Source organism: Boeremia exigua (genome assembly GCF_020726555.1).
Source record: "Boeremia exigua strain MPI-SDFR-AT-0100 chromosome Unknown C7974scaffold_14, whole genome shotgun sequence".
In the NCBI taxonomy this organism is placed as follows: domain Eukaryota; kingdom Fungi; phylum Ascomycota; class Dothideomycetes; order Pleosporales; family Didymellaceae; genus Boeremia; species Boeremia exigua.
The window spans coordinates 472,018-499,751 of record NW_025763531.1 but is presented as its reverse complement, the minus strand read 5'-3'; the positions used below and the strand labels follow the sequence as shown (position 1 = coordinate 499,751).

The following is a 27,734-nucleotide window of genomic DNA, read 5'->3' as shown; positions in this document are numbered from 1 at the left end:
CTTTATCGCTAGGATGCAGTCATATCAAAGGGATTATGCCGTCTCTGTTACGTATGATGGGGTGGTAGATAGGCAGTGGACTGCATGCCAAAATTTGGAATCAGCATCTTTTGTCTCTATTCATACAGCAATCGATGGGTACAAAAGACAATGTTGACTGGGTTCGTCTCCGAGTAGGACGGTCACTACTCCGAAAGATCCAGTACTAGGCATGAGTCAGTAAGATAGTAACACAGCTGGAGATCAGGCTACTTACTTCCGTTAATGCTAGGTGACAAAGTATTTACGAAACTAATCCACATACGAGCCGTCAGCTCAGAGAAATTTCCATATCCTTTTTTCCTATCCTCAGGCTTGACTGCAAATGGATTAACGACATGACCCAAGCCAGATGTTCCACAGAACATAAAGGGATCTCTTGGAAATGCGTCGCACCGAGCTTGTCCGGTGAAACACTCGCAGAGATAGTACTAAAGCGGTAGCTGTAGGCGGGCAAACCATATCGATCACACAATTCGACCCACAGCCTTCTCGGCGCATCGAATAAGACATCCGCCATGGTGAATGAAGCCACACCGAACAGATCTCCATATGCATCGGAGGACACGGTACCGAATTCTTTTGTCACATTCATGAGACCATAGGCCTTAACGAGCCTATCAATCGTTCTGTTGGATGCTCTGCCGGCTCTTTGAGCTAAGAAGTCGGCAACATCAACAGACGAATTTGCCTGGAAACCGGCCTGGAGCATGAATGTCGTTTCTTCGGCACGGTTGGTACCAGTGAGTAGGGGTACCCGCACAAAATCTCAGTCACGCACTGAAGTGTTCGGCTTGAGAATTGCGTCGTCGGCGACATATTCCGGGGTGCCCCAATCCTTCGTAAAGAATATGAAATCTAATGATTCCTCAGAGGCATATCGCAGACACGCCAAGCAATCCTCGGCCTGGGAGCAATTTGTCGCTCTGAGTATAGCTTGGCATTTGTTCTCTATTGTCCGAGTATTTTGCCTAGTGAGATTAGCACAAGCTGTGTAAGGTCAACATTGACACTTGAATAGAATGGAGGATCAAGAACGTGTCTATTAATGACGTAAGAAGAAGCGTCTCCAAATTCCACAGGTGAGAAATAAAGAATTTGGATACTAGGACAATTTGGGAGGATACTGTGGCTAGTGATGTAACGTGTCCCATAAGCGAGCCAGACGCCAGAACTGGATGCAGAACTTAGTCTCGAAAACTGAGTGCAATGGCAATGTAGTTTCCCATGGAACACAACATCAAGATAGCGTCATCATACTGGGCGATCTGAGAGAGTGATATGAACAGACAGGCGCGCGAGGATGTTACGATTAACAACATGAGCATGTATGCATTGACTCACGGACAAGTTTAGTATATTCGAGTAACCGCAAGCCCGATTTCCGCGCGTCCAGTCCAGAGTGATTCCGAAGAGCATAAGACTCGGAACCACCAAGAGGTAGTAGCGAAGTAAGACGTCAAGCGAAGTTAATTTATAATCAAAGCAGGATTTGCTACAAGCTCTCGTTGGCGGCGGAAGGATATGGAGATGACTGACGATGCCATGTGTACTGAGCTGTTAGGCATCACTGAAGACGATACGAAAGCAACACACTCACTGTAGCTCTGAAGTGCAGTTACTAGCTCTATAACAAGCCACCAGAACGCACCTTGGCCACATTTTGCTTGAAATATGACGCACAGAAGGCGAAGGTCAAGGTAAATAGATCATGATCCGACACCATCACGCTGCAGTCGCATCTCCATGTTAAATCTTGTACACTCTTGACATGGCTTCTCATTCTTCTTACATCATGCTGCTCCTTGCTAAAACATATCGGCGCTACTCAAAGCAACAGCAGTGTATTAGCTGCTGTTCGTCCCACTTATTGCGCAGTCTGGCTCGGCATGCAAACCCAACGGCCTACCGTTCTGCTCATCACTCCGGATACGATAAAGCCAGCTTAACCACTACCGCAAGTTGTCGCAGTGAAACTGCCAGAAACAGCAGCCTTGTCAACATCACTACTCTATCTCCGATTTGAGGTCCAGGTAGCATCCAGCGGATGAAGCTCACCTAGCGCAGTGGGTGTTGTTGAGCATGTACATCTAGCAACTGCACAGACTATGTTCATATGAAGCCTCACGGAGCACAGCGCCCTGCCTGCAACAGTCTTAGCCCACCACAACCATTCCTAGGTCTTTGGTCCTGCAGCTGCCACTTCCTTGCATGAGTCAAATGTGATTCCCTACTGAGCAGTGTCTGTGTCTTTTCCTTGCAGCTTATCGCACCCTAAAGCGAAGCTGGGAGATGCGTAGGCGAAGACGCCCTTGACCACCACTTGTATCTCGCCGAACAGGCTTCTGATCCTTTGACAAAGACTCAAACATGCTTAATACAGGGGCAGAAGCATCGCGTTGATCTATTCAAGCTCGGAAACTTTGCTAGAGAACACAGATTCGCTCCAGTCCTTAATATGGCCGTACTCTCACAACCGTTGGAGATTGACGATCCAGCCTGGAGCCGAGGATCGATCATGATGAGGCTTCGGTAGGAGAAGACTTGACAGCTCCAGAGATCTGGTAACGACAACTTCTTCCTCCCTTTGGTTGGTCATTGCAATATTTCACTAGCTCCCATGCCGCAACCCGGCGCTAGTTCATCGCCTTTAAGTGGTCAAACCTTCTCGGAATTTACTTCCATCCTACGCAACACAGTTTGGAAAAGAGGAACAGCACGGTCGTAACAAGTCAGATCTTGATAGAGAAGCCCGATCAACCTTCAACGAATTTGCTTACTGCTGATTCACTCCTTTCGAGCAGACACTCCCTCGGAGAGGGCGCCAGCTATCGTACGCTGCATCTAGTCTTCATACCTCCAAGAAAAACATTGTGCCATTTTCATTTGTGTGTTAGGTGATGGCCACCTCCGATGATAGATATAGTGCGGTGAAGTCGTGGGTAGATAGCGAAGGTCGAGCAACTGGGGATGCTTCTACATATACTAAGCAACAATACAAGCGGATCCGGCAATTGTAAGCGCTCATGCTTGTGCAATGACAAGGATGTTACAAGGTCCTCAGATCTCTTATATCTCAGTTGCGTCTGCTTCGGACTGAAGTCCGTAGGAACATAGACAGACAGAAGTGCCTGCAATTGTCTTCTTAAACAGGAGCGGGGGATTACTAACAAGATAAAGGCTAGGATTCAGCTACGTCGATTGCGCTTTTAGAGTTAAAGGCTCCAGCGAGAAGGTGCTTGCCCTTAGTTCACTATAGTCCGCGTTGATGACATCTCTCTTTGTACTACTTCGCACCTTCAGTGTAACTGGCATGTGCTCCCCTGGATTTCCCGGCATCTCCCCTGGATAGTCCCTCGAGTCTAGTGGAAGCTTCGCATTTGGCGACGGCGTGATCTCGAAGGCCCAGACTACCCTCATGATCGCGATTGCCAGGGAGCGCTCTGCAACATGATACCCTGGGCAAATGCGTCTTCCAGAACCAAAGGCGAAGTGGTCACGATCCTTGACATTGGCTGAGTTTTTGCTTTGCTCGCTATTCGTGAGATCCCCCTCGTAACGCTCAGGCCAGAAGCGTTCCGGGTCAGCGTGGCGATTAGGATCATGGCCTATCGCCCATGCATTGAGTTGGATGCGAGATCCCACCGGAATACGGACGCCATTGTGAACCAGTTCACGTGTCGTTATGTGCGGATGACCAAGTGCAACAGGTGGCCGCCATCGCCAGAGTTCCTTCATCATGTAACGGACGTATGGAATAGACTCCAGATCCTCGTAAACGGGAAGTCGGTCGGCGACCCCCACAACAGCTTCAATCTCTTCCAAAGCCTTTTTCTGGACCTCTGGAAAGCGCATCATAGCTTCGAGGAATGACCATGATGACATTTTCGACGTATCTGCAGCACCAATGATGAGCATGAAAGCCAGATACGCTGCTTCGGAGCGCTCTTCAAGGCTCATGCTTTTCTCGTCTTGTAAGATGCGCCCCAGGAATGAGTCATTCGCTGTACCCGCGTCGATGGCCATCTGTACACGATGCATGCGTTCATCGCACCACTTTTTGTTGTCCTGGAACAGGGCTCTTCCCTTTCTTTCCCATGGCTTGAGAGCCAGGGGCAACCGGTCGAGTGCAGGGATTACGTCGACAAGGTACGATCCAGGAAGCGTACCGAGAATCTGCTCCAAACCACTCCGGAAGATGTACTCGATTGCTGGGTCATTCTCATCCGCAATCTCCATGCCAAACGTCTGGCTGGAAAAGCTGCTGTATGTATATCTCCCTATCTCGTTAAAGAGATCAACGCTGTTGTTGGCCAATTGGCTATCATTTGCGACCTGGTGCAGGAATTTGGCAGTTTCATAATGCAAGTATTTGATTCCAGCGTCCGCACGTGGGACACTAGTCAGGCCTTGCAGAATGGTCTTCCGCTGCTGTTTCCATCGAGGATGGCTTGCACTAAGCAAAAGAACGTTTTTCTGGTCGCAGATTTGCTCGTTGCTGACAATCCAGCGCGGGCGTCCGGATGAGCTTGCAGAGGCTTTATCAAAGATAGCTTTTACTGCCTCATCACTGTTGACAAAGTACTGGGTGAAGGGCCCAACTTGAACTTGTACAATTTCGCCCAGCTCGCGAGCATATCGCTCAAACAATAGGTGTTGCGAACTCGCTTTTGTCGATCGGATCACGTCAATAGCGTTGCCCAAGAGGGGTAGACCAGATGGTTTTGGCGGTAAGGGTAATTTGCCTATGTCATAGAACCTCTGTCGAAATTTGTTCAGAACTAAAAGAAGTAGCGCACTGAGGAGAGCCAAAAGTGGCAGTGATGAAGCAGCCATGGCGATGTCCCGAATTCAATCGGCGTCCCTTTTTGCTTTAAGCATTCTTGACTTGATACGTAGTTTAGATAAGAGTGAAGTCGTTGTACGATGACCCCATACCCCGCAAATTCAGACTGCAATGGTCGTGGAGAACTTTCAGGATCTGATTGGACCTGGAGATGGTCCGGTGTCTAGATCTGCGGAAGCTCGCGGATGTTAGCACTGCAGACAGGGTGCCTACCATTTAATGCCTTGTGAACATTCAGTTATTGGGACTAGGACGAGACGTTCGGATCTAGCTTTGTGACCGAAGTTGCATGCGAAGCGTTGAGAGCTAGGGCCAATCGTTGTACGATGATCGTGTTCGTTCTGATTGGCTACTGTCTGCCGAGGTGTTGTACGGTGCCCGTTCCATCAATCATGAGCCAACCGAACCGGGAATCCCATTTCTCGTACAATCTTGACCAGAATGACGTTGATTACAGACTCTCGTAACGAAGACTATTGATAGTAAGTAGTCTGCAGACTTTGAGAGCCTGCTCAGCCCCAGCTCAAGCTTCACTATCTTCTTGGACATCATGGATACGATTACTTTTCTGCGAATAATACCGTGAATTCCAGTGACTCGTACTTGACCCAGGCATTCATTGACAACCACACAGTCTCACTCGATCACGTGACTCTGTGTCCCACGATTGAAAAACTGATCCCAACCACAGACCATAACAATTAGGCAGATGCGAACTCACCACGCATTGCGCATAGACACTTCGCACAGCTCAGTCACAAGATATGGCTAAGACACGTCTCGGGTATCTTCGATAGATAGGCCATGCGGCAGCATGGTTTGCAGTAGCTTTAGCGGGCAATTGACGGTTGCGATGGGTATGCAAGGCAATGATAGCGGATGGTGGATGATAATGTGACTGCCGCGGCTAGACAATACGATGAGAGGTCCTGAGATGCGTGAGCGGAGGTAGAAGGGCGGCCACTTGCAGCTTGGTGGCTCGATGTTGCTATGATACGGCGCTTGAGATTGTTCACAACAACCACGAGGTACACCTGACGCATATATTAGAAAATGCCGTGTGCACCACCTGCACTGGCCCTCCAGCTGAGTATCTTTTTATTGCACAAGATGATCTGTATGTAGGAATGGACACTAGCATCACGGGCGTTCTTATGGCTGCCGCCCACACACGCATCTACCCACAGGCTTACTTACCCTCTAGGTACAAAAACGTAATTGTCAACCGTATGCATCAACAAAAACATACAACAGCAGGTATTCCCCAGTGGTCACCCACCTGAGTACTAATCTGCCGGTACGTTGCTTAAATAGGGCTGAGCGAACGGGAAGCCTTGTTTTCAACGTCCTATGGTCGTATGTGAAAAATTTCTCGACAAAACCAATCTCAATTCCAGGTTTCCGACAGTTGCTATGTTGCCCGTTCAGGAGCAGCATGGTAGAGGAGAAGAGGTGGCTACTTCGAGTGCACCTCGATCCAGTAAAGCAGGCCGAAGCCTAGATACAAGCGACTCAGTATGCAGGCATGCACTTGGAGTTAGCAGCAGAAGACACCGGTTTCTCGCGATCACGCGGTACCATTCCACCACCTCACAGATCTTCGTTACGGTCACTGACGACACTGAGTAAGGTCTCAGGAAGAATAGATGCACCCAGTTGTAGAGAGACGTTTGTCACCCCCGAAACTCTCGAGAAGGTCTTGCATGCATGCTGAGGAGCTTGTCTTGATAACGTTTTCCATGACTCGTGCACAAGAGTCCCACATACCTATGGATGTCCTCCAATCCAGATTTCCCACTAAGAGACGTCACCAGAACTTGACTTGATATCATCAATCCCTGTTCTTCGACGTCTGTTTGTGTCTGTGTTGTTCTAGGTGGATGACTGCACAACGTATGCTCCGATGCGGGAATCCGTATCGTTGCCTGTGAGATTAATTCTTTGGCCAGTGTCTTCGTGGGTCGCTTGATTGTCAGTGCTATCCTCCTCGCTGAAATCTACCTAACCTTTTAGCGGTCCTACTTCCGTGTCTACTGGGAGCAAGTCGAGCACAAGAGACATCTGATGGTGTATTGACTGCTATTAGCTCACCAGACGCTTCATGGGGAGATTCGTGTGGAGCCTTAGCGTCGATGATGAGTAAGTAGTTCGAGCGCTTTCTGGAGCTTCTCGGCGAGCCGCAGATCTTGAACACGACGGGCGTGTTCTGGCGATCTGGATTCACACGAGAGGTAGCGGCACTTGGTCTCCATGATGTCGGGTGCATCAGAATTTCACCGAGTGAAAGTTGTAAGGCATCGGGCTGATTGTCCATTCGAACTACGGAAGGTAAGGTGTAGCGGATTGCAAAGAAACGTTGGCGACTAGACGCTGGTACGCTCCCGATCACCATCACTGGAAGCGGATCACTTGACGGGCGGTGATTTTCAGCGTCCAACCTGTACACTTTTACTCAGTGAGGTTTCTCATACATTCCAATGCATTGTAACTGACCAATATCAGCATGAGACTTGGAAGATTCGTTGTGTTGCAGAGCAGTTGCGAAATCCAACTGCGCCACCCAATCTCCTCCCGAGCATATCTCCGCCTTTGCAGCTCTCGCTCATGTTGACCGTCGTTGTGCGATGTTCAGCGTTGAGATTCGACTCACGCCCGCCAAGCGCCTCGTGAGACTCCCTCACTGCCCTTCGCTATCTGTGGCACCGTTACCGCACCCATGCGAGCCTCTGGTGACATCGAGCAGCCGCTTGGTGAGCTCGATGGCGAGCTTCTCGAAGTGGTTGGCTACAAAGACCGATTGATTGTCTGAAAAGTGTCAGCGACGAAGCCGCGCATTCAATGCCGAGCGTACTAAGAGGAGTGGGAGGTGGGGCCGCTAGAGTCGCTGGATCAAGATTCTGGCTGCGATGGTGGACTTGACGAGACATTGCGAGAATCTGGTTGGTTGTTGAGAGGTTGAAGTGAGAGGCGCGGGATGCTATTGAGCTTCACGATTGCGCGTTCAGTGAAAGTTTTTACAAGATCGAACTGGCTGCGAGTGAAGCAAGATTGCTGCAACAGCGCTAGTCTTGCCATAAGTAGCTAAACCGTTTCGGACACTAGTCGCGCCTTGACGGTGAGTGATGCGGGTCTGGTCCAGCTTTACAAGTCAAGCATAGCGGGCATTGAGGCGCGGTCGTGGTATCAATGATGGATAGCAGTTAACATGGAGCTGTTGCCAATGAGCTGGGCTGCGCGGAGGGTGAGTGCCGGGAGGTGTAAGTATTCGACCTGGAAGCAGGACGATGACCCATTGATGAGACCGGATGCTTATGGCGGAATGTGAGAGTGGCCATGGATAGTTTCAAGATATTATATGCGACAAGGAACAGATACAGCTACAAATCTAGTCATGGCTGTATGTATGGGCGTATCGTGGCATCCATTTCGCGAAAACTCAAGGACCTACTTCGTTACAGATCATCGCGCACCAACCTGCCCATTCGGCAGACGTGTCGAGCTCTGACCCTGATTATCAGCGCTTGTATCAAGTCTATCGCGCCGAGGTTATCGGATTCGAGATCAAAAGCGCAGGGCTTGTTAGGGATTGGGAGGTGGAAACGAGACGAGTGGAGAAGTGGCGAAGCAGCGAAAAGGTGTGAAGAAAGGAAGCAGACATGGTGTGCGATTCTTGCCTGGCCCTCGGTAGACTGCACACTGGGTTTGCAGCTAAGATCCTAGCAACCTGTCCCCTTATGAACAAAGAAGCTCGCAGATCCCTACATGCCGAACAGAGCGCTGCAACCTCTAGCCTATACGATATCTTGTTGACTATAGTGCAGCTTACGCGCTTATTAGAGCTTCACCCGTCTTGAGAAGCTGTCTCGGCGTGGCAGACGGAGGCATCAGCAGCACAGCCGACAGGACCTTTCTTCGCCTCTGTACACTTTTAGCCCACGGAACAACGACTCGCGGGACGTACGAGCTATCGAGATGACGATCACCCACAATGACGGAATCGTGTATGATCGAGAAGTTCTGAAAACCGTTACATGGCTCTGTGAACTTGCATACCATTCTCCAACTCGACTTGAGGTCATACACAAGTCTCCGCTCCCATACACACGTTTATCAGTCGAGAGGCAAACAAAACCTTCCTGTGGCCTTGGGGAGCTACTGTTACATCAGATTCCGAGAGAAACCAGCAACCAGGATAGCCTACTTCGAGGGGTCTTCGTGGGGCCGCTTAACGAAAAGGCTTTTGAGGAGCATTTAAACGGCCTGAAGGAATCCTAGAGGCCGGAACAAAACGACACTCCTAGTGCACAGAGTTTGGGACATCCGGTAGGGGGGTTGTTGGTTGCGTGCAGCTGACACATCTATAAGCACCTTGTTCTCGCGTACCTTGGTGGCCGTAGGTGGCTTTATAGGTGGCAGATTAGTGTCGGCAGTACGGCCTGGAAGATGCCAGGCCACTGGCACTTCCTCGAGTGGATGAATGAGAACGGCATGGGTGGCTTCGCTCCGTGAAGGTCTGTTCATGTTGCGAATAGAGACATGCGCTGCTTCTGTCAATCTAGTGTTGATTGCGCCAATTTTATGTCGAGACTGGACAGGTACGACAATTGGCTGCAGGCGAGTTGTGAGCTGTGTTGGAAGTGCGGCAAGTGGGATCTCGTGTTGAGGTCGGTATGATTGCTTCCATCCAACGTTTTGGAACTGCAAGGTGGTGTCACCACCTCGTCCATTTGCATCTGAATCGCTCGCGTGGTAGGGAGGGATCAGAGACGAGTTCTGATCCGGGTTCTTCAAGGCGTCAGCAGCTGCCGAGTATAGATTCTGTCATGCTGCTGTAAGCTACCCCATTTCGTAGGCGTGTTCTGTCCTGCGATACGTCCAGCGACTAGTCCGGCGACTACGCACATTACAGATGGTCTGCATCTCTCCAGCAATGCACATTAGCTTCTGCATTTGCATCCTCCATCTCTCCAACTCGCTCTCCTGCGCTCGCACCACCACGACTTCCACGTTGTGTCCTCGCAAGGCCGGACGACAACGGCGACGGCATGAATGGGCGGCGCTTGAGCACTCGATGGGAGCTTTGTCTCTCCAGAGGCCGAAGGGGGCCGATGGCGTGGTGGTCGAGACAAATCGAGAACGTTGTTGGGCGTCGATGGAGTGGCGCGACAATGCTGACGGAGCGAGGTAGGCAGCTTGACAATGGGGCGATGCGAAGATGCGACAGTGCGAAAATGCGACAGTGCGACGATGCGACGATGCGACGATGCGACGATGCGACGAGAGTCGGGCGTGAAATGGATGGGTGCGAGTTGAAGGGTGGGCGCCTGCGGCTGCGCGGAAATTCCGAGCCGCTGATCTGGCGTGCGTCGGGCTTGGCAGGGACCCGCTCGCCAACACCCGAGGGGACTGCTTCGAGGATCTCACTTGATAAGACATCTCACAGGCTTGCTAGCATTGACTCGTGTAGTTTGAACGAATACATTGTACCTATTGGTACACCATGGGCGTGCTCAGGCCGTCGACTATGCATTGACATAGTGAGCAAATCGTGCTGAGAGAAAGGTGCATTTGCCATTTATGTACGGCGCTAAGGTTGGCAGTGCATCAGCGGCCAGCCCAAGCAGGCAAGAGCGACGGGCGTCGCAGCAGCGGTAACGGGACAGCTGCGCACAGGTATTCATGGAATTATTGACTCTTGTAGGTATTTTTACCTGCCGCTGCATGTCTGTTCATACCGCAAAAGAACACAAGCGGTTTCGAGATTCCAATTGAATACTTACCCTGCCATTGTGAGCGCTGAGCCCCATGCTTTGGGCCTCGGCTGCGGCTGCGGCTGCAACTCCTGCACGCGAGTGCCTGCTAGCGCCCGCGTCGCCCACCGCTCAGCCTCCCGACACCGCCTTGTCTTCGGCACAGCATCGTCCGCGCCACAGCATTTCTCGACATGGTCTGCATGCGAAAGGACTGCTGCCCACATACTTACGCGTAGATGCAATGCTCTTTGGCACTCGCGCAATTCCGTGCGTTCTACAGCAAATGTCGAGTTGCATGTGTATAGGAAGTACAGTACAATTTCGCCTCGGGCGCTAGCTAGGTACCAACAGCAAGATGGCTCGTCAGTGTACACTACTACACCAAGCTCCACTTTACTCTCTTTGGGCCGGCCGTGCATGTCAGCATTAAGATTATCCCCACTTGGCGCCCAATAAGATCCTGCTGAGACATCTCAGCCCTGCTATGAGCCCCACGTTGAGTGAAAAGTGACCTTACGGCTGACATGAGCTTACAGCTCGCTGAACCAACGAACTTGATGATATACAGAATGTATCCTTGACTGCGCTACAAAAGTACTCTCTACAACTCCTGCGATGGAGCAGTCTCAGCGTTTAGTATCAGCCCTTCCCAATTCTGGCGGCGACAGAACAACTGAAGATCACGACTCCGCTCACTTGCGACCTGGGATCAAAGCGCCAACGATTGCAACACAAGACCTGACCTACGATATGGGGACAGACCGCCCACACTTCGCCGGCCCGCCTGGCAGCTTAGGGCCTGACTCGAAGCGCCACCATCAGAGTGCGACCGGTCTATGGGGAAAGAGCTGGACAGCAGAGACATGCAGTTACATTGTCTCAATCATAGCCCTTGGAGGACTCACAGCTACACTCTTGGTGCATCAAAACAAGCCACTTCCGCAATGGCCACAGCTCGTCACCATCAACTCGATTATATCGCTGTTTTCCCTGGTGATGAGAGCTTGCGTGGGCGTAGTGTTGGCTGAAGGTATGTCATATCCATGAGTTGTTAGCACAGTTCTGACACAGTCCAAAGGTATCAGCCAGTGTAAGTGGAATTGGTATCAGAAAGCGAAAAAGTTGGATCATATCGAGCGACTGGACTCAGCCAGCCGTGGTTCTTGGGGCGCGTTCACTTTGTTGTATCACTTCAGACCAAAGCAAGCATAGTAAGTCTAGTCCAATCTACGTTTCTTCAAACTATCGTCAGCTGACGTATCAAAGTTACATCGCTACACTGGGCGCAATGACCATGATTCTAGCCTCACTCACCGGCTTCTTCTCTCAACAGCTTGTGCAATTTCACGGGTGCCTAGAGAGGGATGCTGATGCTTTCGCTGACATAGCAAGAACCAATTCCTACTCCCAGACTGGGGGCCTAGCGCAGAACAATGTTGCCACCGAGTATCCCCAGATGCTGGCTGCGATCAATGTTGGCGTTCTTCAACCTACCGGCGACCAAACAAATGCACTTTCTTCTGGGTGTAGCACCGGAAACTGTACATTCTCTGATGCCAACAATGCATCTTTCTCTACCGTGGCGATCAGCCATACATGTGAAGATCTTACCCCACGAATCCATGTCGTCAACGAGACCCGCAATTCCTCCACGGCACCTGATAGCAAGTACTTAGGAATCGACTATGGCGACAACGAAGCCTTTGAATGGCTCGAAGATATGGGTGGGATTGTAGTCAAGTCATGGGTGGATTCGTCATCGTCTCCAGCTTCTTCGGATCTGACCACGATATACTTCCTCTTCAGATCAAACAGCAGCGTCACGGATTGGAAAGTGACCAATTGCTCGCTATATCCAACCGTCAACACGTATGCAGCTAGCATCAAAGACGCCAGGCTTGATGAGAATCTTACCGAAAGCATCCCCCTTCGATCGATTAGCGAACAATTCGTAACACCCCCTGTGGTGGACATAGATCTGTCGAACATGCAGTTCATGTGGACATACAAGATGGCCACGAATCTCACAACAAGGAACGGCATGCAGGAGCAATGTGAGGGATCTGACAAAAACAGATCCGGGCTGGTCTACTTCCCAAAAAGCAGCGACGAGCCGACCTATGTCAACTCTACCGGTCATACCAATCCAAGCGCTGGATGGAAGTGGTGGTACTACCCGCGAAACTGTATCTGGTCACTACACAGATTCTCAGCCGCCAGCATAGCCGAGACCTTGGGAGAAGTGTTTAACCTCCAGGAGGCCACCAATAGTCGCAAGGGCGGCGTGATGGGAGCCGCACACCTGCGTGTTCTGTTCCAAGGGGGCAATATAACACACAATACCATCGATGCGCAAATCAAAAACCTGGCAACCGCAATGACCACCGTGGTCCGCACAGCCGGAGGCGACGGCACTCTGACGTATACTCCTGACTACGCACAGGGCCTTGTCTGGACCAACACAACATGTGTGTCTATCCGGTGGCCCTGGATCACCTTCCCCGCTATTCTGATCAGCCTAACTGGATTGTTTCTCGCTTTGGTGGCGTTCGAGAATCGCGGGGTGGAGAGCGATCGTCTTTGGAAGAGCTCGTTTCTTGCGGCGATTTTCTGTGAAGTGGATATTGATACGAATGAGAGACCAGTTGGGAAAGCAGACATGAAGGCGGTTGCGAAGTCGACTAGTGTGAGTCTGGAGGGGAAGAGCGGGACGCTGAGGCTGGTAGCTGGGTAGGTTGGTGTATTTCTGCTTCTGGAGGGAGCGCAGTATATCGTATGTGGGTGAACCTGACGATGGATTTATATAGAGCACAATCTACATGTCGCTGATCTCGGACCCTGATTCGCTATCCAAAATGCAACGCTTCGTACAGGCATGTGCATCTCTACAAGCCTAAAATCGTATCAAGCAATCAGTAAAGCCGCTTTTCAGATGACATTGATCATAGTGAGAGTCGGAAATACCTATAACAGCCTTGTAGAAGAGTATGTAGCACCGTTGCTAACTGCTCTGGGCATAGCGGAAGCCGTGATCTAATGCAGCGCCATACATCGATTCTTGCATCACGAGCAGAAGCGTCATGATTTTGGTACATCGCTGCATATAAATAGCTACTGATTGGAGGTCCTCAGTTACGACGGCGCGCCATGTTCAACAGGTCTGGTGAGTCACGTGATCATGGCACGTGGGGCGGGGTTATCCGCAACACGAACTCAGCCACGAGCTCCGTCAATTTCACCAGGTAGACATCGACTGAGACGCCTTCGTATCTCGTATCATGGTATGCCTCCGGACATGAGAGTACCTTCGCGCTTTGCTTTTTTGATTGTCATGGACCAATCACTATGCCGACCCCGCGCCTATGCGCCGTGGCGCAGCTGTCCTACAAGGCAACCTTGACCGGTCGAGTCCATAACATGCGTTGAAAATTACCCCAACACGCCGGTGTCACTTTTTCTCACAACATACGATAGCTACACCGGCCATGTCTTTCTAAAATCTGTCTCTGCTATACCTCTCTGACCACGAATATGAGGCGCTTCAGTTCTTCTCAGCGTTTGTTGGACGGTGCGTGGTCTTTGCTGCAGTAGCATTGCAGAACGCTTTTTCGTGGCATACAGGCAGCCTATACCATCTCGCAGGCTTCCTAGTCCCAAGGTGGCGCGCAGCTATCATGACGATACATTCTTTCTTCGTTCTTCTACTCATGCCCGGAAACCTTCGCATGATCAAGATCTCCGTACTAGCAGCCCGAGGATACTTTCCCTGGAACAAAGCTGTATTCGAATGGCTGTGGGATGGATCGGGGACCTTGATATGGAGCGTTACGACATGGGCGGTCTACAGGTATACCACTTCCATGAGCTTGTTCTCACTCTCGCTGCTGCTCATCAAGGCCGTACTTGCGCGACTCGATATCACAATATCTCTGAGTGCCTGCGTGTGGATTCTCTCCATCACATGGCCCGGCATATGGATTAGTTTAGCTAAGCGGTTCGCCTGGTTCTTTCGCCGAGTTTTGAACGCATTTTCTCACAGCCCCTTCGTCTCAATTTTGGTGTGGATTTCCCATGCGCATGATGGGTTCTTGATCAAGAACTTCAAGAGACATGAAAGAAGGTTCGGACATTCATTCCGAAATCAGCAGTCGCCCGAAGGGATGGTGCAGGGGCTCGACGGATACCAATACGACGGGCTTGAGGGCCGCCAGTTTCGCCTTCTCAAAATCGGACGCCCATTCGCTATGATAGCTATGGAGTGCAGTCTTTCGACGTTTGATAAGGACGATGCCAGGTGTCCAGAATACACCGCCGTATCTTACGAATGGGGTCCAAATTCGGAGGTCAGGCCATTCAACCTTCGCATTGGGGACAAGCAGCTTGCTGTCACCGAAAGTGCTTACCAGGTTGTCTGTGGACTAGCGCCTCAGTCTGGATATATCTACCTCTGGTGCGACTTCATCTGTGAGTGGACTCATTTCTCGTGTATACGCTGAGAGCTGCGCGTCTGTCATTCACACTCGTGGCCTCGTCTCGGACCTGTGCGTCTGGCTGACGAGACTGTTTCTAGGCATCAATCAGAACGACAGGGATGAGAGAGCCTCACAGGTGAGACTGATGGGAGATATTTACTCTGGTGCCACCCGGGTCACAGCTTTCCTCAACACTGCCAGCCCAGTTGATTATGATGTCTGCGACTTGGCATCACACCATCTGCAGAAGACCAACAAATCTCTCCAGCAACCGCAATGGGGACTGGATCGCCTGTGGGCAAGATTCAGCAAACACAATTTCAATGCTCGCGGGTCGCCTGGATGGCAGGCTATCGCGAAGTTGTTCGAGCGCCAGTATTGGAGAAGGGCGTGGGTGGTCCAAGAGATTGTCCTAGCGAAAGAACTGGTCGTGATTTTCGGCGACAACGAGTTTCGCTGGGATGAGCTTGTCCCATTTGTGGAAGCTTTCGAGGACCGAGGAAACGATGGAAATTTGGATGTCTTCGGGACTTTCCTCAGGGGGGTAGACATCCCTTTCCAGCAGATTCTGATGCTTCTCCAGGTCTCAAGGATGAGGGACTCGTTCCAACAAAGCAGGGGCCTAGACATCCGCACCGTCCTATCTTGTGGCCCCAAGTACCGAGCGACAGACCCCAGAGACAATGTCTTTGCGTTCCAGGGTCTCTGTTCCGAGAGCATTCCCCCGTCGCTGCAGCCAAACTATCGCATTCGACCAGTCGACCTATACATCAATTCAGTCCGCGAGCTGATGACTGAAAGCCTATGGTGCCTCAATTTTGCGGGCATCGGATGGGGGCCGCGTTCGTTGAATTCCCGGCACTCGAGTATCTTGGATGAGGAGCTGCCATCTTGGACACCCAACTGGGGACTCGACATCAAGAAGACCAATCTGCCAAAGCTACATCATTCTGTTCATGTTGCGGGGCTGCGACCCAGTCACCAGGAGGATTCCTGTATACTGTCAGTGTATTCAGCAAAGGTTGATCGTATCGTCAAGGTCACCGACTATCCTCTGTTGATTGGCTCCGATTCCGAGTCTGGACCTACTCTTGCATCCCTGTCTGCTGATACACTGTCGGAAATGGCGAGGGCCGGGACGGATTTCCAAGAGCACTTTAGCACGTATGTTCCCATGTCATATCCGACGGGAATACGCCGAGACGATGCACTATGGAGAGTCTTACTCGAAGATCGACAGCGAGATCGTGATGAGATTGAATTTTACAATGACTGTCTGGCTCTCTTGATAAAACAGGATGAGTTTGGGAGCTATGCAATGAAATTTCGTATGCCGGGCGGAGAGGGCGAACCTAAAGATGCGGATGCGAGTCAGCTCACACAGCAAATGATGAAGGTTGTCGATGCATCCAATCGACTCAACAAATCGGCCAGTGGGTCTGCTGCCCAGGATCTTTTTCCAGACAATATCAGCGCCATCTCCCCTCCACAGTTGGAAATGGCTATGAAAAGCATGTATACCGTCAACGCAGAATTTGGTCACGAGCTTGCGAGACACACCATGGGAAGGAAAGTAGCTTTCACTCAGAACGGTCATATTATACTTGCTCCACCACTGGCGGCTCCTGGTGACGAGGTACGGTTCATCGCCTTTGCGGAGACACCTTTTGTACTACGGCCCATCAGCGATGGCGAGCACAATAACGGGAAGTATCGCCTTGTGGGTGACTGTAAGCTTTGCAATGCGCAGGAGGAGCTTGACAAAGCCAGAGATTTTCGGGAACTGGCCATTGTCTGAAAAGGCTGGGTGCAGGCGGCAGATGTATGGCGAGTGCTGTCCTTGCGCTCACGTGCGTCATGGTACTCGCAGTCTTTGGTCCTTTGCTAGCACCTTCAGATCGCCGTCTTAGATGCCCTCTCATGGCTTCGATCACATTATTGCAGTAGCCGAATGTATGCTGCAGGTGCAGTGCTCGCCGTGTTGCTTATGCGCATCACCGAGCGAGGCTTCGCGGCTCTCCTTCTGAAGCCCCTTTCACGTGTGTTCCACACCTGCGTGCCCTTTAAGCCAGGGAAGGACATAGCTGCAGTGTGGCTGTATGCAAGTGTCGAGATTGCGATGGCGGCGTTGTGATAGAGACGGATTTGTGCGTTCGAATCTCAGGTGGGGCGCCAAGACCGTTTACGAACATCGCAGTCGACGAGTAGACGCAGACATCGAACGCGCTCGAGACAGCCAAGCAACGTGGTGTACCCTTTAACCCCGACCCCGACGTGCTGAGAAATTTACAGTTCGGTCCCAGTCCGGATCGAGAAAACTCTTCGGATCCGTGGAGCCTTGTCCCGACTCTGACGCAGAACAGACGTTCGGTGCAATGACAACACGCTCCCCTTAGCCATAGCAGTCTTAGACAATCTTGCAGTTGAGATACAAAAGTCAATCTGGAGATTTGCCCTCCCAATCTCCCGCGGCGTGCAATGTATTGAGGTGGACGTACCACACGACCCAGATTTGTCCGCGACAGCATTTGCATGACTGAACTGCACAAGTTTGACCATATACCTGAACAGACCCGAACTTCCAATGACCGTGGCAGAAGAATCCAGAATTCCGTATACGCGACAGTGCAAATAGAGACAAAGAAGCATCAAAGCCCTTTCTTCCGCCGCCTACTCACCACCGTTCCGGCTGTTTTTGGGTGACCAGGTCCAAGCGAGGAGATCGAACCTCTACAAAACGATTTGGCGGATGAGATAGCCTGCACGTCTCGCTGCAGGAAACTGTCAAACTATTTTCTGACTACAAAAGTCCTTTCCACCTGTCGAATGTTGCGCTATATTGCAAGCCGATGATAGATCCAGGATAACTGCAAATGAAGCTGGCTCATCTACCGTAGTAAGGGTATGGCCTATCTTCCACGCTCTACGGAAGTCTGGAAGGCTCAATACGGCGACTGAGACCCGTCGGCCTTGGACGATTCTTTCGCTTGGCAGGTGCTTCGTCCCCAGCTTAACACGCTTGACCCTGTCGTCGTCCGTCGGCATGATAGTCATGGCCAAGCAACATCGATGCTTTAGTATGCGCCCTGGAAGTCCCGGCATGCGCGGTCTCAGCTTCATCCAGTCTTTTCATCCTTTGAGCGCCTGGGTGTAGAATGGCAACCATCTTGGGGTATTGTTAGTGAACGAGGTGAGCTGCGCTCAGGAAACGTCCAAACAGTCCTTGGAAACATGGTCATCACTATACTGGCTCGTTGATGGCGTGCCACGACCAGACTAGATTCGATATCCCGTCGTACAAGACAACTTCTCACGGCACATGGCTCCCAAACCGGGCGCCATGTCGCAGCGCGCCAGGCCCTGCGGCTGGGAGCACGAGAACCACGTATCGCTTTCAGGCTACAATCTCGACCAAGTGTTTGAGGGGAACGGTCGTCGTTACTATATCGTCTTTGTTGTGTGTGACGAGTTCAATTACCAGAAGTGAGATGAGAGAAGAAAGGATGGCCTTGGCTGACATGGGCCGCTCCCAGGAAGCGCGGCGTTGTGGCGAGAAACACTCAGAGAACCGGTGCGGCATGCTTACGACATCCTTCAAGAACCCTACGAGGATTTGGGAACAACCAAGACCTGCGCAGGTTCATGAAGTACTACAATGAAGGGCTTGAAGCGGCGAAACCGCAAAACTCAAACGACTCGAATGATCGCTGTACACCGCAAAGGTTGGTTTTCCAGGCTCATCGTTCTTGTGCCACCCAGGCACGAATCTGTTCCCAGCTAAGGATGCACGTATCGATCTTGGCGCGTTCTAGCGATGGCTTATTTCCAATCGCCTGTTTTAGATCAGTATTCGGTGGCAGGTCGAAGGTGGATGCTGATTTGTTAAAATGCGAAAGGTCTGTAACAAGACGTCTAGGGGTGAAGAGTGCAGATGAGCTTGAGTAATCTGTCCAGATAGTGACGGTTAGGCTTGGTGGACAGGCGAAATAGGAAAATATCGGTGTGGACCGCCCATCGAACCTGTCAGAGTGGGCATCTGCATACGGTATAATGAGACGTGCAACCAAGCTTATCAAGGCAATGGCTCCGGACGTGACATGCTGGGTTATGACGAGAGCGAGGGGAGCTGGGGCTCGCGAGTTTCAGCAGAAACCTCTTTATTACCCTACAGGATGTCTCCCGGACTGTTGCTTCTCTCAAACCAAATAAGTGTAGCCAATCAGAACACCATGCAGAACGCCTCATGAAAGGGGCGCTCTGCATGATCTCCTGGAAATGGTATTGCAAAACGGCTGCATAATTGTTTGAGCAAATAAATCAGCTAAATATTACGTCGCAGCGTTGCAACCTAAGACCAGACCCATTTGCGATTATCGTGTTGCTTCAAGCCTTAGCCAAGTCGCGCCGCCCGCTCTAAGACCCTATAAACGAACTCGCTTAATGCTAGTATATAGAATACGAGATGATATCCGCCCTAAAGTTCCCATCTCTCTAACAAGGTTTTGTTGAGGCAAATTTTGTGTATTCGGGCCGGTAATATTGCTGCCTGTTGGACAGTGATGCTTGGTATATGACATCTTCTTCAAGTATAATCCTTCTTCCCAAACCGAATCTTGGACTTGTCGCTTGCTGATCCAACTGGGCCATTGCCTCAGTCCAACACAAGATAACGGAGTCCGTCCATACATGGTTCCTACGACGCCAGCAACTCCGATAACGAAGTTAGCCACGGGCGATCTACTGAAAAACTGGCTCCATGGGTTCATATACGGCCGCCGAGGCTGGCCTCTTAAAGACGAAGTTACAAACACTGAACGATGCTCTGATCCGGACTCCCTTTGATGAGCACAAGCTTCTAAACTTCGATGAGATGTTAGAAAAGGTCACGCTTTCCACTTGTGTTGAGAGCTCCGAGGAACTTTACCTTGTCACTAAGAAATTGTTACGGCCCGAAGAGATTCCCAATGTATATGTCAGAGCATACACAGAGATACTCTGCTCGCGTCACTTCACCAACGTATACCTCCCAAGACCTCCAATCGGAGCCAAGACCATCGCTAACAGGTTTGCTCCTACGTTCTCCTCCATCAACACCGCAATACCCGCACTCGACGTTATTTGTGAAACATCACTCGACGAATTGTTTCGAAATGCAGAACAGAATCGTAAGTTCGTGAAAGTATCACCCAAACAAGGTTCTAATCATCACCAAGTCAAACCCTTTCCGTTCCTCCAGCTACCATCTGAACTTCGCCTTCAAGTATACGACTACCTTGTACCATATGTGCCTTACATTCCGACATCCTCTCGGAAATTTCCTAGGAGGGACGGCTCATTACCAGAAAATCTGAGCATAATGCGTACGAACAAACAGATCTACGAGGAGGTTGACGACCACTGCTTCAACCGAAGCGTTCTCTTAATCAAGGCCAGCAGGGTCACAACCTCCGCAGCAACACAGCACCACTTTGCAACCGACACCGAACAGGACTACGCAGATCGATACACAAGCCTTTCATACTCTAGGATCGGACGTCGAATCACGCAGCTCGAGATCCAGATCCTCCCTACCGAAGAGTCTCGCAAGGATTCACTCCGCGATTCCTGGCAAATGGCAGACAAAGCCTCTCTGCGACAGATCTGCTCTTCTCTGCCCAATCTCAAGACGATACTCATTTCATACCCTAAAGTGGACCCAGACACAACTTCCCGGATAGAAAAACTATGGGAACGCGTCAATCCAAACCTGAAAACAAGCCCAAAGGATCACAACCAAAAAGTGACGCTCGAATGGATCCGACATCAGCTTTGGCTGAATCCGTGCACCCCGCCTTATCTTTTGTGGGACTTGACTTGTTTTCCTGAGTCGGTTTCGGATCTGGAACATCTTAGGCGAGCCATTTATTCGCAGACGATGATGAAAGAAAGTATCAAGCTATCTGGACGTCTGGATCAAGCGCACAGTGTGGCTAGCTCGAAGGCCGACTTGCAGAGGTGGACTGATATGAGACAAGCAGTCTTCCAAGCTTTAAACAGTAACCAAAATCCCAAATCTTGATTTATTAGGGAAGATTCGGGGTCAGGACTAGACAAAGGAATGAAACAAGAAGGCTAGAGAAACAAGAAGGCTAGAAGACCAAGGAGTCCCCGCGTGACTAGCTGGGGGATTCTGCCGAACACGCTAGATTCGTAACGACACTCTGTCGGAGCGTGCTATAGACTCGAGTTGCCAAACATCTTTTGCTCGCTCCGTGAAGTTGTCTCAGTCTTCCATCTCTGCGTAATGCTACTGACAGGGTTCCGCAATTCTTTTGCATCCTTCCAGGGATGAGAATCTGCAGTGTTTCCAACGAGATCAGATGATGGCGTAATAAAGTATCATCTGCCGCTACGAATTGTAACTTTTCAGGCTTACACTGAACTGGACCGTCCCGTGAGCATGAAATGTGACGGAAGAGATAGATTGCGTGGGATGCTGATTGACATCGCATAACAACGATGAGAGGGCAAGCCTTATCCTGCTGCTTAGACAAATGAGTTTGATGAAGGCATCCAGCATTCGCTAGTCTTGTGGAAACACTATCATGATTGTCTACTTGCGAACAACAATGGAGGCGGAGAATTGTTCTGGGTGGCGAACATTCGCGAAGCGATCTGAAAGCGATTAGCCATATTGTGTGGTGAACTCTACAGAGGTTATAGCGTTGACGGTACTCGAAGTGCTTAGGACAATGATAACCTTGAAGGACAACTGGTGTGCCAAAAACTGGGTCAGCTCACCTGTAAGCTCATTTGGCGACTGGATAGGCGCTGGCGGGGCAAAGGATCAAGTCTACATTGACGGGGCCCCACTTGTCTGTTAGCATAGAGGTGTGGGGTGACGGGGTAAGTACCTAGTTAGGGCTTAGTAGATATACTACACTCAAAAAAGAGAATACATGATGACATAGTAAGAAATCAGGCCAGATTTGCATAGCGTAGTCAAAAGTAAGATTTAGTTTTTCCACTTTCTTGCTCATCTTCAACAGTTGTATTCATAACATGGTTTACCGACTAAAACTTTACAGCAGTCTTGGTGTTTGTTTTGTATGTTATTGTACTGAATGATTTAGTCTCTCTATTTGCGTGGTAAAGCTCTATAACCTTAGTTTGATGCAACTAAAACTAGTGATAAACGGGCGTTGGGTCACTGTGCACGATAGTTGAGGATCTCGGGTATCTATATCACGTCTACATGAACTTTGATGAGAGCAACGAAGCATGCAATACCGATATTGTTATGTGATTGGCTAAAAGCTCGATTCGACAACAGCTGTACTACTCAATCAGTCACGTGTGGAAATCTGTCGTCCACAATCTCATTGAAGTGAAGGATCTGGCAATAGGAATCAATCTAGCGACCTCGTCTCTCTTATGGCACACTGCTATTACTGACACCAAACTGCTTTGACACGGCAATGACTTTGAGGCTGGACTGCTCCGAGGCCGTCAAAGATGCCCATGAGCCACTTTTCGAACAGCGAGAGTGAGAAATTCGAATTGTTTGTGCCTGGGAAACATGTGAGCCAGGTCTGTCGAATCCCTGCTCCATATCTCGGGACTGGCGCTGCCCGGTAGGACTATTTGCTAGTCCAAGCTTAGATAGCTCAACCAGCTGAGTAAGGACCACAAACTCCAGCTCCAATTTGATCGCATATGAGAATGAGTGGACCGAGACTTTGAGCGTGATCAAATCGAGGAAATCGATTGTGATCATGGCTACGTCGATTGCAACAATGATGAGCTGTACCACAAGTAGCAAGGTGATGGCCGTGCGCTTTTGTCGCTTACGAGCGAATCCATTCTTGAGGTACTTGTACGCGGTGTGGATGTAGAAGCATGCGATCATTGTCTCTTGAAGGGTGAAGAAGATGATCTGACATCGCTCGAAAGGATTATGGACCCGCTCCCATATCCTGAGCACTAGCTTGCGTCAGCTTATGCATTGCTATGCGATAGCACGACCAGTTCATCTTACGATCATGCCGTTTGCCATTCCGAGTCCAAACTTTGCCAAACGAGATAATGGTCATGGAACTGTGCCAGACTATGCCGTTGAAGATGATCATGAAAAGAATTGCGCGCCGCACGTTCCTGTTGTGGCAGATGATACTGAGGCGACTGTACAGGACCATTGAGAATCCCGAAACCATCGCGATCCATCCGATTTGCAGCATTGCTTGCGCAAGCGGCCACGGACACTTGCCGGGTACAGACTTGGCAATGAACCCGATCTGACGCAGGCATAGACCCCAGGTAGTTGCCATGAGAGACCAGAAGAACATGCCTGACCGGGTGTTCAGTGTAGTCAAGACTCGGATGGTGAGTGGCACTGTTGACCATAATGCGACAGCACCGAACGCGACGAAGATACTGGAACCACGTTAGTGTTGGACTGTGTATCAACCATACTAGACGCACAACAATAAATCCGACTTGCAGTCGCCCTGACTGACAAAGCTTGCATTTTGCGGCATTGCCAGCTTGTTTGCAGGCACTCTGAGACGTTTTGGGGTCAGATATGTATCCTTTCCTCGATCTTGTCACAAATATGATCTAAGTCGTGAGCATCTGCGAGGACTTGGACCGCCTAAGATATAATTTCCGTGATCATGGGCGGACTTGAGGTATGGGACGCCTAGAGTTCTAAAAGAGATTCGTGGCTCACGATCTGGGAGGATCAATAGTCTACTTCACGTCTATTTGCGGTCTGCTGCACGTCATGACCACGAGGCTGCATTGAAGCTCCGGCCCGTTTTTGAAGGTATTTTCCAGCCAATTCTGGTGTTCCGCATGGTGTTGTGGGGTGAAGGCGTCCACGAGGGATGATGGCCACGTTTTTGGGGGCGGGACCATCATTTGGCGTGTGCACTTCTCGGTAATCGCCAGCACCGAGATTGAGCCATCTAGCCGCATAGGGCATGTCAGGCTTAGCGTAGGCGTGGATTGGAGGTATGATTAGAAGAGCGTGCATGCGCGTTGCTGCTGACTTGCATATAGTGCTAGGTTACTCAGCAACAATTAGCTAATCAAAGGCCGCTGATGCCATGCACTGATAACCAGCGTAAGATGGCGAATAGGTTTGGTAGGGGCGACCCCGCTAGGTCCTATTGCACCCAGACAAGTCTTTCGAATGAAGTCCAAATCTGCTTCTGATGAGTGGTTTCGCGGTTGGTGATGGCGCTTGATGTGGAGTCGCGGAGTTTGAGAGACATTTGATGACCAGATGAAATGGCTGGACTAAGATAAGAGATAAGATGTATCTGACTCGTGCCAATGTGTGCTGCGCTAGACTTGAATAGGAAGACCCAATCAGTGGCATAGTTGTGCGCCAGCCACAGCAGCCGTAACAGTCACACTAGCCACATCAACCACCCGGCGCGGAAAAACCGTTCGGCAGGTGGATCGTGGCTGGCGTCATGTTCGAAGGCAGGTCCACCATCGCTCATGCTGGAACTGCGCATCGCAACACACCAGCTGCGCCGGCGACGGCAAATCGCATCCGCTCAACGACAACGGCGAACTTCCTCCATCGCTAGTACACGCTTCCCAGTCTGCCACGCCGGACATTTCCTCTCGACCCGAAATCCGCCGCCACGTACATGGACTGGCTCCGGATAGAGTACGCTGGCTGCTGCTACTGCGTGTGTCAAGTAACGCACAACCTTCACGGCGCCCATGTGCTTGATGAAGCTGCAACAATCGAATCTGAACGATCTCGACGGCGAGGTTTGGTGGGCCTGGAGACACTTTGAGAGAATTGGATCTTAACTGTGACACCTAGCCACCGGAAACTATTTGCTGCAGAACACATTCGTGTCATGTGGCCGTTTGTGCTTCCAGAGCAGCAGCAGGCTGATCGAAGTTGAACGCAAAAGTCATTGCCATTTGACTCATTCAATAACACGGGCTTGTTCCTGAACAGTGGAACTGTGGCAACCCCATCGCAGCAACATCGACACAGGCTCAGATACTTGAAACCAGAGTCCGCAACGCAGTCTGTCGTGGAAACGCTTCTGCACTTCCAGGTTAGAGAAACTTCAGCTTTTTCGTGCACATACGCAAAACGTGATTTTCAACGCGAAGATTTTCGATATATTAGCATAGCAATTCGGGTTTGGTAAGAAAAAAGAATCTGCAAGAGAGTTCGGGTTAGGAGATCGTCCATGCTGCGTAACCGCGCATCATACCACAATCGCAAACCGAGTTTTCTTGTACAGTCTTATCCCACACGGAGTTTTGAATGTGACTACACAACCAATGAAGGGCTATGAGAAGCGAATTTTGACGCCTCATTGTAGCCACAGGTTATCTTCCAGTCACAAATCAAGCGCCAACATCTGGAGGTGCTTCTGGCGACGCAATCTTCGCCAGGAAGCAATCTTGTTCTGTCACTAAGCAATCTTGTTATGCCTTTGTTTCAAGAACTGGATGCCCAAGGGTAGCATAACGAAGTGGCATTCTTGGAAGCTCACGTGCTGCGCTCGTGTAGTGGAAATCCTTTCTGGCCAATGACAACGCTTCGCCAAATATTGCTTCAAGACTAGAATAGGACAACGCACAGTCCAGGGAACGAAAAGAATTGCTTAGACACTGCACTGTCTCACTGGAAGATCAAGGACTTGGGATAGAGGTAAGCATCTGCAGATTCATGCGAAGAGGGACTCGCAATATGATGCAGTGCAGGATCCCTTGACTCAAGCTACCAGATCCCCATCAAACATCATGACATCTATCTCTCTTGTCGCTGGAATTGGAGGTATTTGTGGCCGACGACACTGCATGACAGATTTTTGTGAGGAGAGGGAGGCCATGGTAGCAATGCTTAGGGGCCCTAAAGCTGTCTTGATGTAAGAGAGATACCGGGCGACCCTATCAAGGCGACAGAAGTGCCTGTGTTATTGCGTAGTTCTGCGAGGCTGGTATCGCACGTCTCGGAAATCATTATATTACTTCGGTGCCCCGCACTATCCGCTCTACAATAGCTCAGTGCGCAGCGAGCTGCCTATATCTCATGGCTGTAAGCCTTCGAACCTTTTTTCCCCACAGCAGCAGAGCAACAGGCAACAACAAAATTACAAAGCAGAAAGTGGCCGTGATGATGAATACAGCTTGCACTCCCATTGCCGCATTCCAGGGTGTCAAGAAGAAGAGCACAACAAGCGGGAGAAGGTTTCGCACGCATGTGATCCCGACCAGAGCGTCCCCAATAACCTAAAGCAATCAGCGCAGTCTCGAAAAGTTCTCATACTGTGTTGGCGTACATCTTGGTAGCAATCTGTGACGTATGCAACGGCTGCTCGACGCTTTCCTTCTCGAGGCCAATAACATTCGTTTCGGCGCTTGTACGCGAACCTTGTCGAACCTAGAAATGACTATCAGGATCCGATGCCCGCATGGGGGACGACCTTGTTTCAAGCAGTGATTCTGGTCGCCGCTCCGCAATAAGGAGATAGATGGCTGCTCAACGTCAAATGCATCTTTTCACATTGCGCTCGTGTTCGATAAATAGCGGAGCACCTCCACAGGATGGCACTGCGCTCCGTCGCAGAAGCACACCTACAACTGTTCAAAGCTGATGTGTAGAGACTCGAGATTACTACGAGAACATTGTTATTGTAAGCTGCTTACTCACTCCTTACCGGGGTTGACAAATGGCGTCAACGACTGCGGTGCTCGTAACGTATGGTGGTCTGAAACAAGATCAACATTCCAGCGCTCGAGCAGATTACTGGCCATGGTATTGTTCAGTGCTGCCCCGGCTGCATATCAGCGCAAGCGAAGATGCCTCTTTCGGCAATTCGAGTTGAGCCATCGAACGTGGAAACACAAGAGACGGGCCGACTGCAATGCGCCGTGGACGTCATGCAGCATGATCGCCAGTTAGGCCTCGGGGAGAGTCTTTCGGTGAGCAAGTCCCCAGTCGCCGAGCAATCAAGGTGTCCGCGCGACTTTACTGTTCTTGCGTCCCAGACAGAGAGTGAGACAGCGATATGAGACTGCGCTATGAGATAAAATGGTAATAAAGTAAAGGGGAATGCTCCGGTCTGGTCTTCTTTGGATAAACTGTCCTCGTCGTTCAAGAGGTCCCCACATGCCGCACGCCCACCAAAGCTAAGATGTGATGTGGAATCTCGAAAAGTGGGCAGAGCGATGATGGAGGGCAGGATCCTCGGAAACATCGATGAAATGCCAAGGCGCGGAAGTACAAGGGGGGAACATGAGCGGACTGGAATACGAACTTGGGTGTCAATCAGGAAACAACCAATAGAGTCCCTCAGATGTAGGTATCAACTATTCAGAAACCTCGAGAAACCTCTGTGGGGCACCTCGTATTCCGTTCTGTTCGTGCTCCCCCCTTGTAAGCGTCGAGGCCTTCCAGCCTGGCTAATCCCCAGACGGGACGCCCGGCAACCGCGAGCTCGGCGAACTGCAATCAGAGACGGAGTTGCTGAGTCAGCACAGCTCCAAGCCACACCACGACACAAGTCATGGAAACAGATGGCTCTTAATGGAGGATCAATTATGTGGGAGGGAAGTCGAGATCGATAATGTTGTACCGACTTCGAGCGGACCATTTGTCCC

General features: G+C 50.5%; 6 protein-coding genes across 6 annotated transcripts; 3 read left to right on the top strand and 3 right to left on the bottom strand.

The window, feature by feature from the left end:
* Positions 1 to 185: 185 nt before the first annotated feature.
* Positions 186 to 751, bottom strand: C7974DRAFT_380799 (uncharacterized protein; the record flags this gene model as incomplete). The annotated part of the gene is made up of 3 exons (XM_046140537.1): positions 186 to 205; positions 257 to 358; positions 436 to 751. The coding sequence occupies 3 exons, from the start codon at positions 749 to 751 to the stop codon at positions 186 to 188; spliced, it is 438 nt and encodes a 145-aa protein (XP_045991769.1).
* Positions 752 to 3,231: 2,480 nt separating this feature from the next.
* C7974DRAFT_368878 (cytochrome P450) lies at positions 3,232 to 4,990 on the bottom strand (the record flags this gene model as incomplete). The annotated part of the gene is made up of 1 exon (XM_046139916.1): positions 3,232 to 4,990. The coding sequence occupies exon 1, from the start codon at positions 4,873 to 4,875 to the stop codon at positions 3,232 to 3,234; it is 1,644 nt and encodes a 547-aa protein (XP_045991768.1). The 5' UTR covers positions 4,876 to 4,990.
* A 6,398-nt stretch (positions 4,991 to 11,388) lies between these two features.
* Positions 11,389 to 13,372, top strand: C7974DRAFT_322140 (uncharacterized protein; the record flags this gene model as incomplete). The annotated part of the gene is made up of 3 exons (XM_046138841.1): positions 11,389 to 11,668; positions 11,717 to 11,849; positions 11,905 to 13,372. The coding sequence occupies 3 exons, from the start codon at positions 11,389 to 11,391 to the stop codon at positions 13,370 to 13,372; spliced, it is 1,881 nt and encodes a 626-aa protein (XP_045991767.1).
* An 816-nt stretch (positions 13,373 to 14,188) lies between these two features.
* On the top strand, positions 14,189 to 17,059 carry C7974DRAFT_75525 (heterokaryon incompatibility protein-domain-containing protein). The gene is made up of 2 exons (XM_046147223.1): positions 14,189 to 15,102; positions 15,209 to 17,059. The coding sequence occupies exons 1-2, from the start codon at positions 14,313 to 14,315 to the stop codon at positions 16,906 to 16,908; spliced, it is 2,490 nt and encodes an 829-aa protein (XP_045991766.1). The 5' UTR covers positions 14,189 to 14,312; the 3' UTR covers positions 16,909 to 17,059.
* A 2,584-nt stretch (positions 17,060 to 19,643) lies between these two features.
* C7974DRAFT_75516 (uncharacterized protein) lies at positions 19,644 to 21,217 on the top strand. The gene is made up of 2 exons (XM_046147222.1): positions 19,644 to 20,275; positions 20,324 to 21,217. Exons 1-2 carry the CDS (start codon positions 19,867 to 19,869, stop codon positions 21,166 to 21,168), a joined length of 1,254 nt encoding a protein of 417 aa, XP_045991765.1. The 5' UTR covers positions 19,644 to 19,866; the 3' UTR covers positions 21,169 to 21,217.
* A 1,103-nt stretch (positions 21,218 to 22,320) lies between these two features.
* C7974DRAFT_405140 (uncharacterized protein) lies at positions 22,321 to 24,021 on the bottom strand. The gene is made up of 3 exons (XM_046143020.1): positions 23,571 to 24,021; positions 23,128 to 23,522; positions 22,321 to 23,072 (listed from the first exon to the last, which is right to left on the bottom strand). The coding sequence occupies exons 1-3, from the start codon at positions 23,624 to 23,626 to the stop codon at positions 22,522 to 22,524; spliced, it is 1,002 nt and encodes a 333-aa protein (XP_045991764.1). The 5' UTR covers positions 23,627 to 24,021; the 3' UTR covers positions 22,321 to 22,521.
* Between the last annotated feature and the right edge of the window lie 3,713 nt (positions 24,022 to 27,734).

What these genes read in the sequence shown, in the direction of transcription:
- C7974DRAFT_75525 (XM_046147223.1), top strand. Translation starts at nt 14,313, where the DNA reads ATGACGATACATTCTTTCTTCGTTCTTCTACTCATGCCCGGAAACCTT. An exon ending in CCTCTGGTGCGACTTCATCT is followed by an intron (nt 15,103 to 15,208) that starts GTGAGTGGACTC and finishes GACTGTTTCTAG; the next exon opens with GCATCAATCAGAACGACAGG.
- C7974DRAFT_75516 (XM_046147222.1), top strand. Translation starts at nt 19,867, where the DNA reads ATGGGTTCATATACGGCCGCCGAGGCTGGCCTCTTAAAGACGAAGTTA. An exon ending in TCGAAATGCAGAACAGAATC is followed by an intron (nt 20,276 to 20,323) that starts GTAAGTTCGTGA and finishes ATCATCACCAAG; the next exon opens with TCAAACCCTTTCCGTTCCTC.
- C7974DRAFT_405140 (XM_046143020.1), bottom strand. Translation starts at nt 23,626, where the DNA reads ATGCCGCAAAATGCAAGCTTTGTCAGTCAGGGCGACTGCAAGTCGGAT. An exon ending in TGCAAGTCGGATTTATTGTT is followed by an intron (nt 23,523 to 23,570) that starts GTGCGTCTAGTA and finishes ACGTGGTTCCAG; the next exon opens with TATCTTCGTCGCGTTCGGTG. An exon ending in GAATGGCAAACGGCATGATC is followed by an intron (nt 23,073 to 23,127) that starts GTAAGATGAACT and finishes GACGCAAGCTAG; the next exon opens with TGCTCAGGATATGGGAGCGG.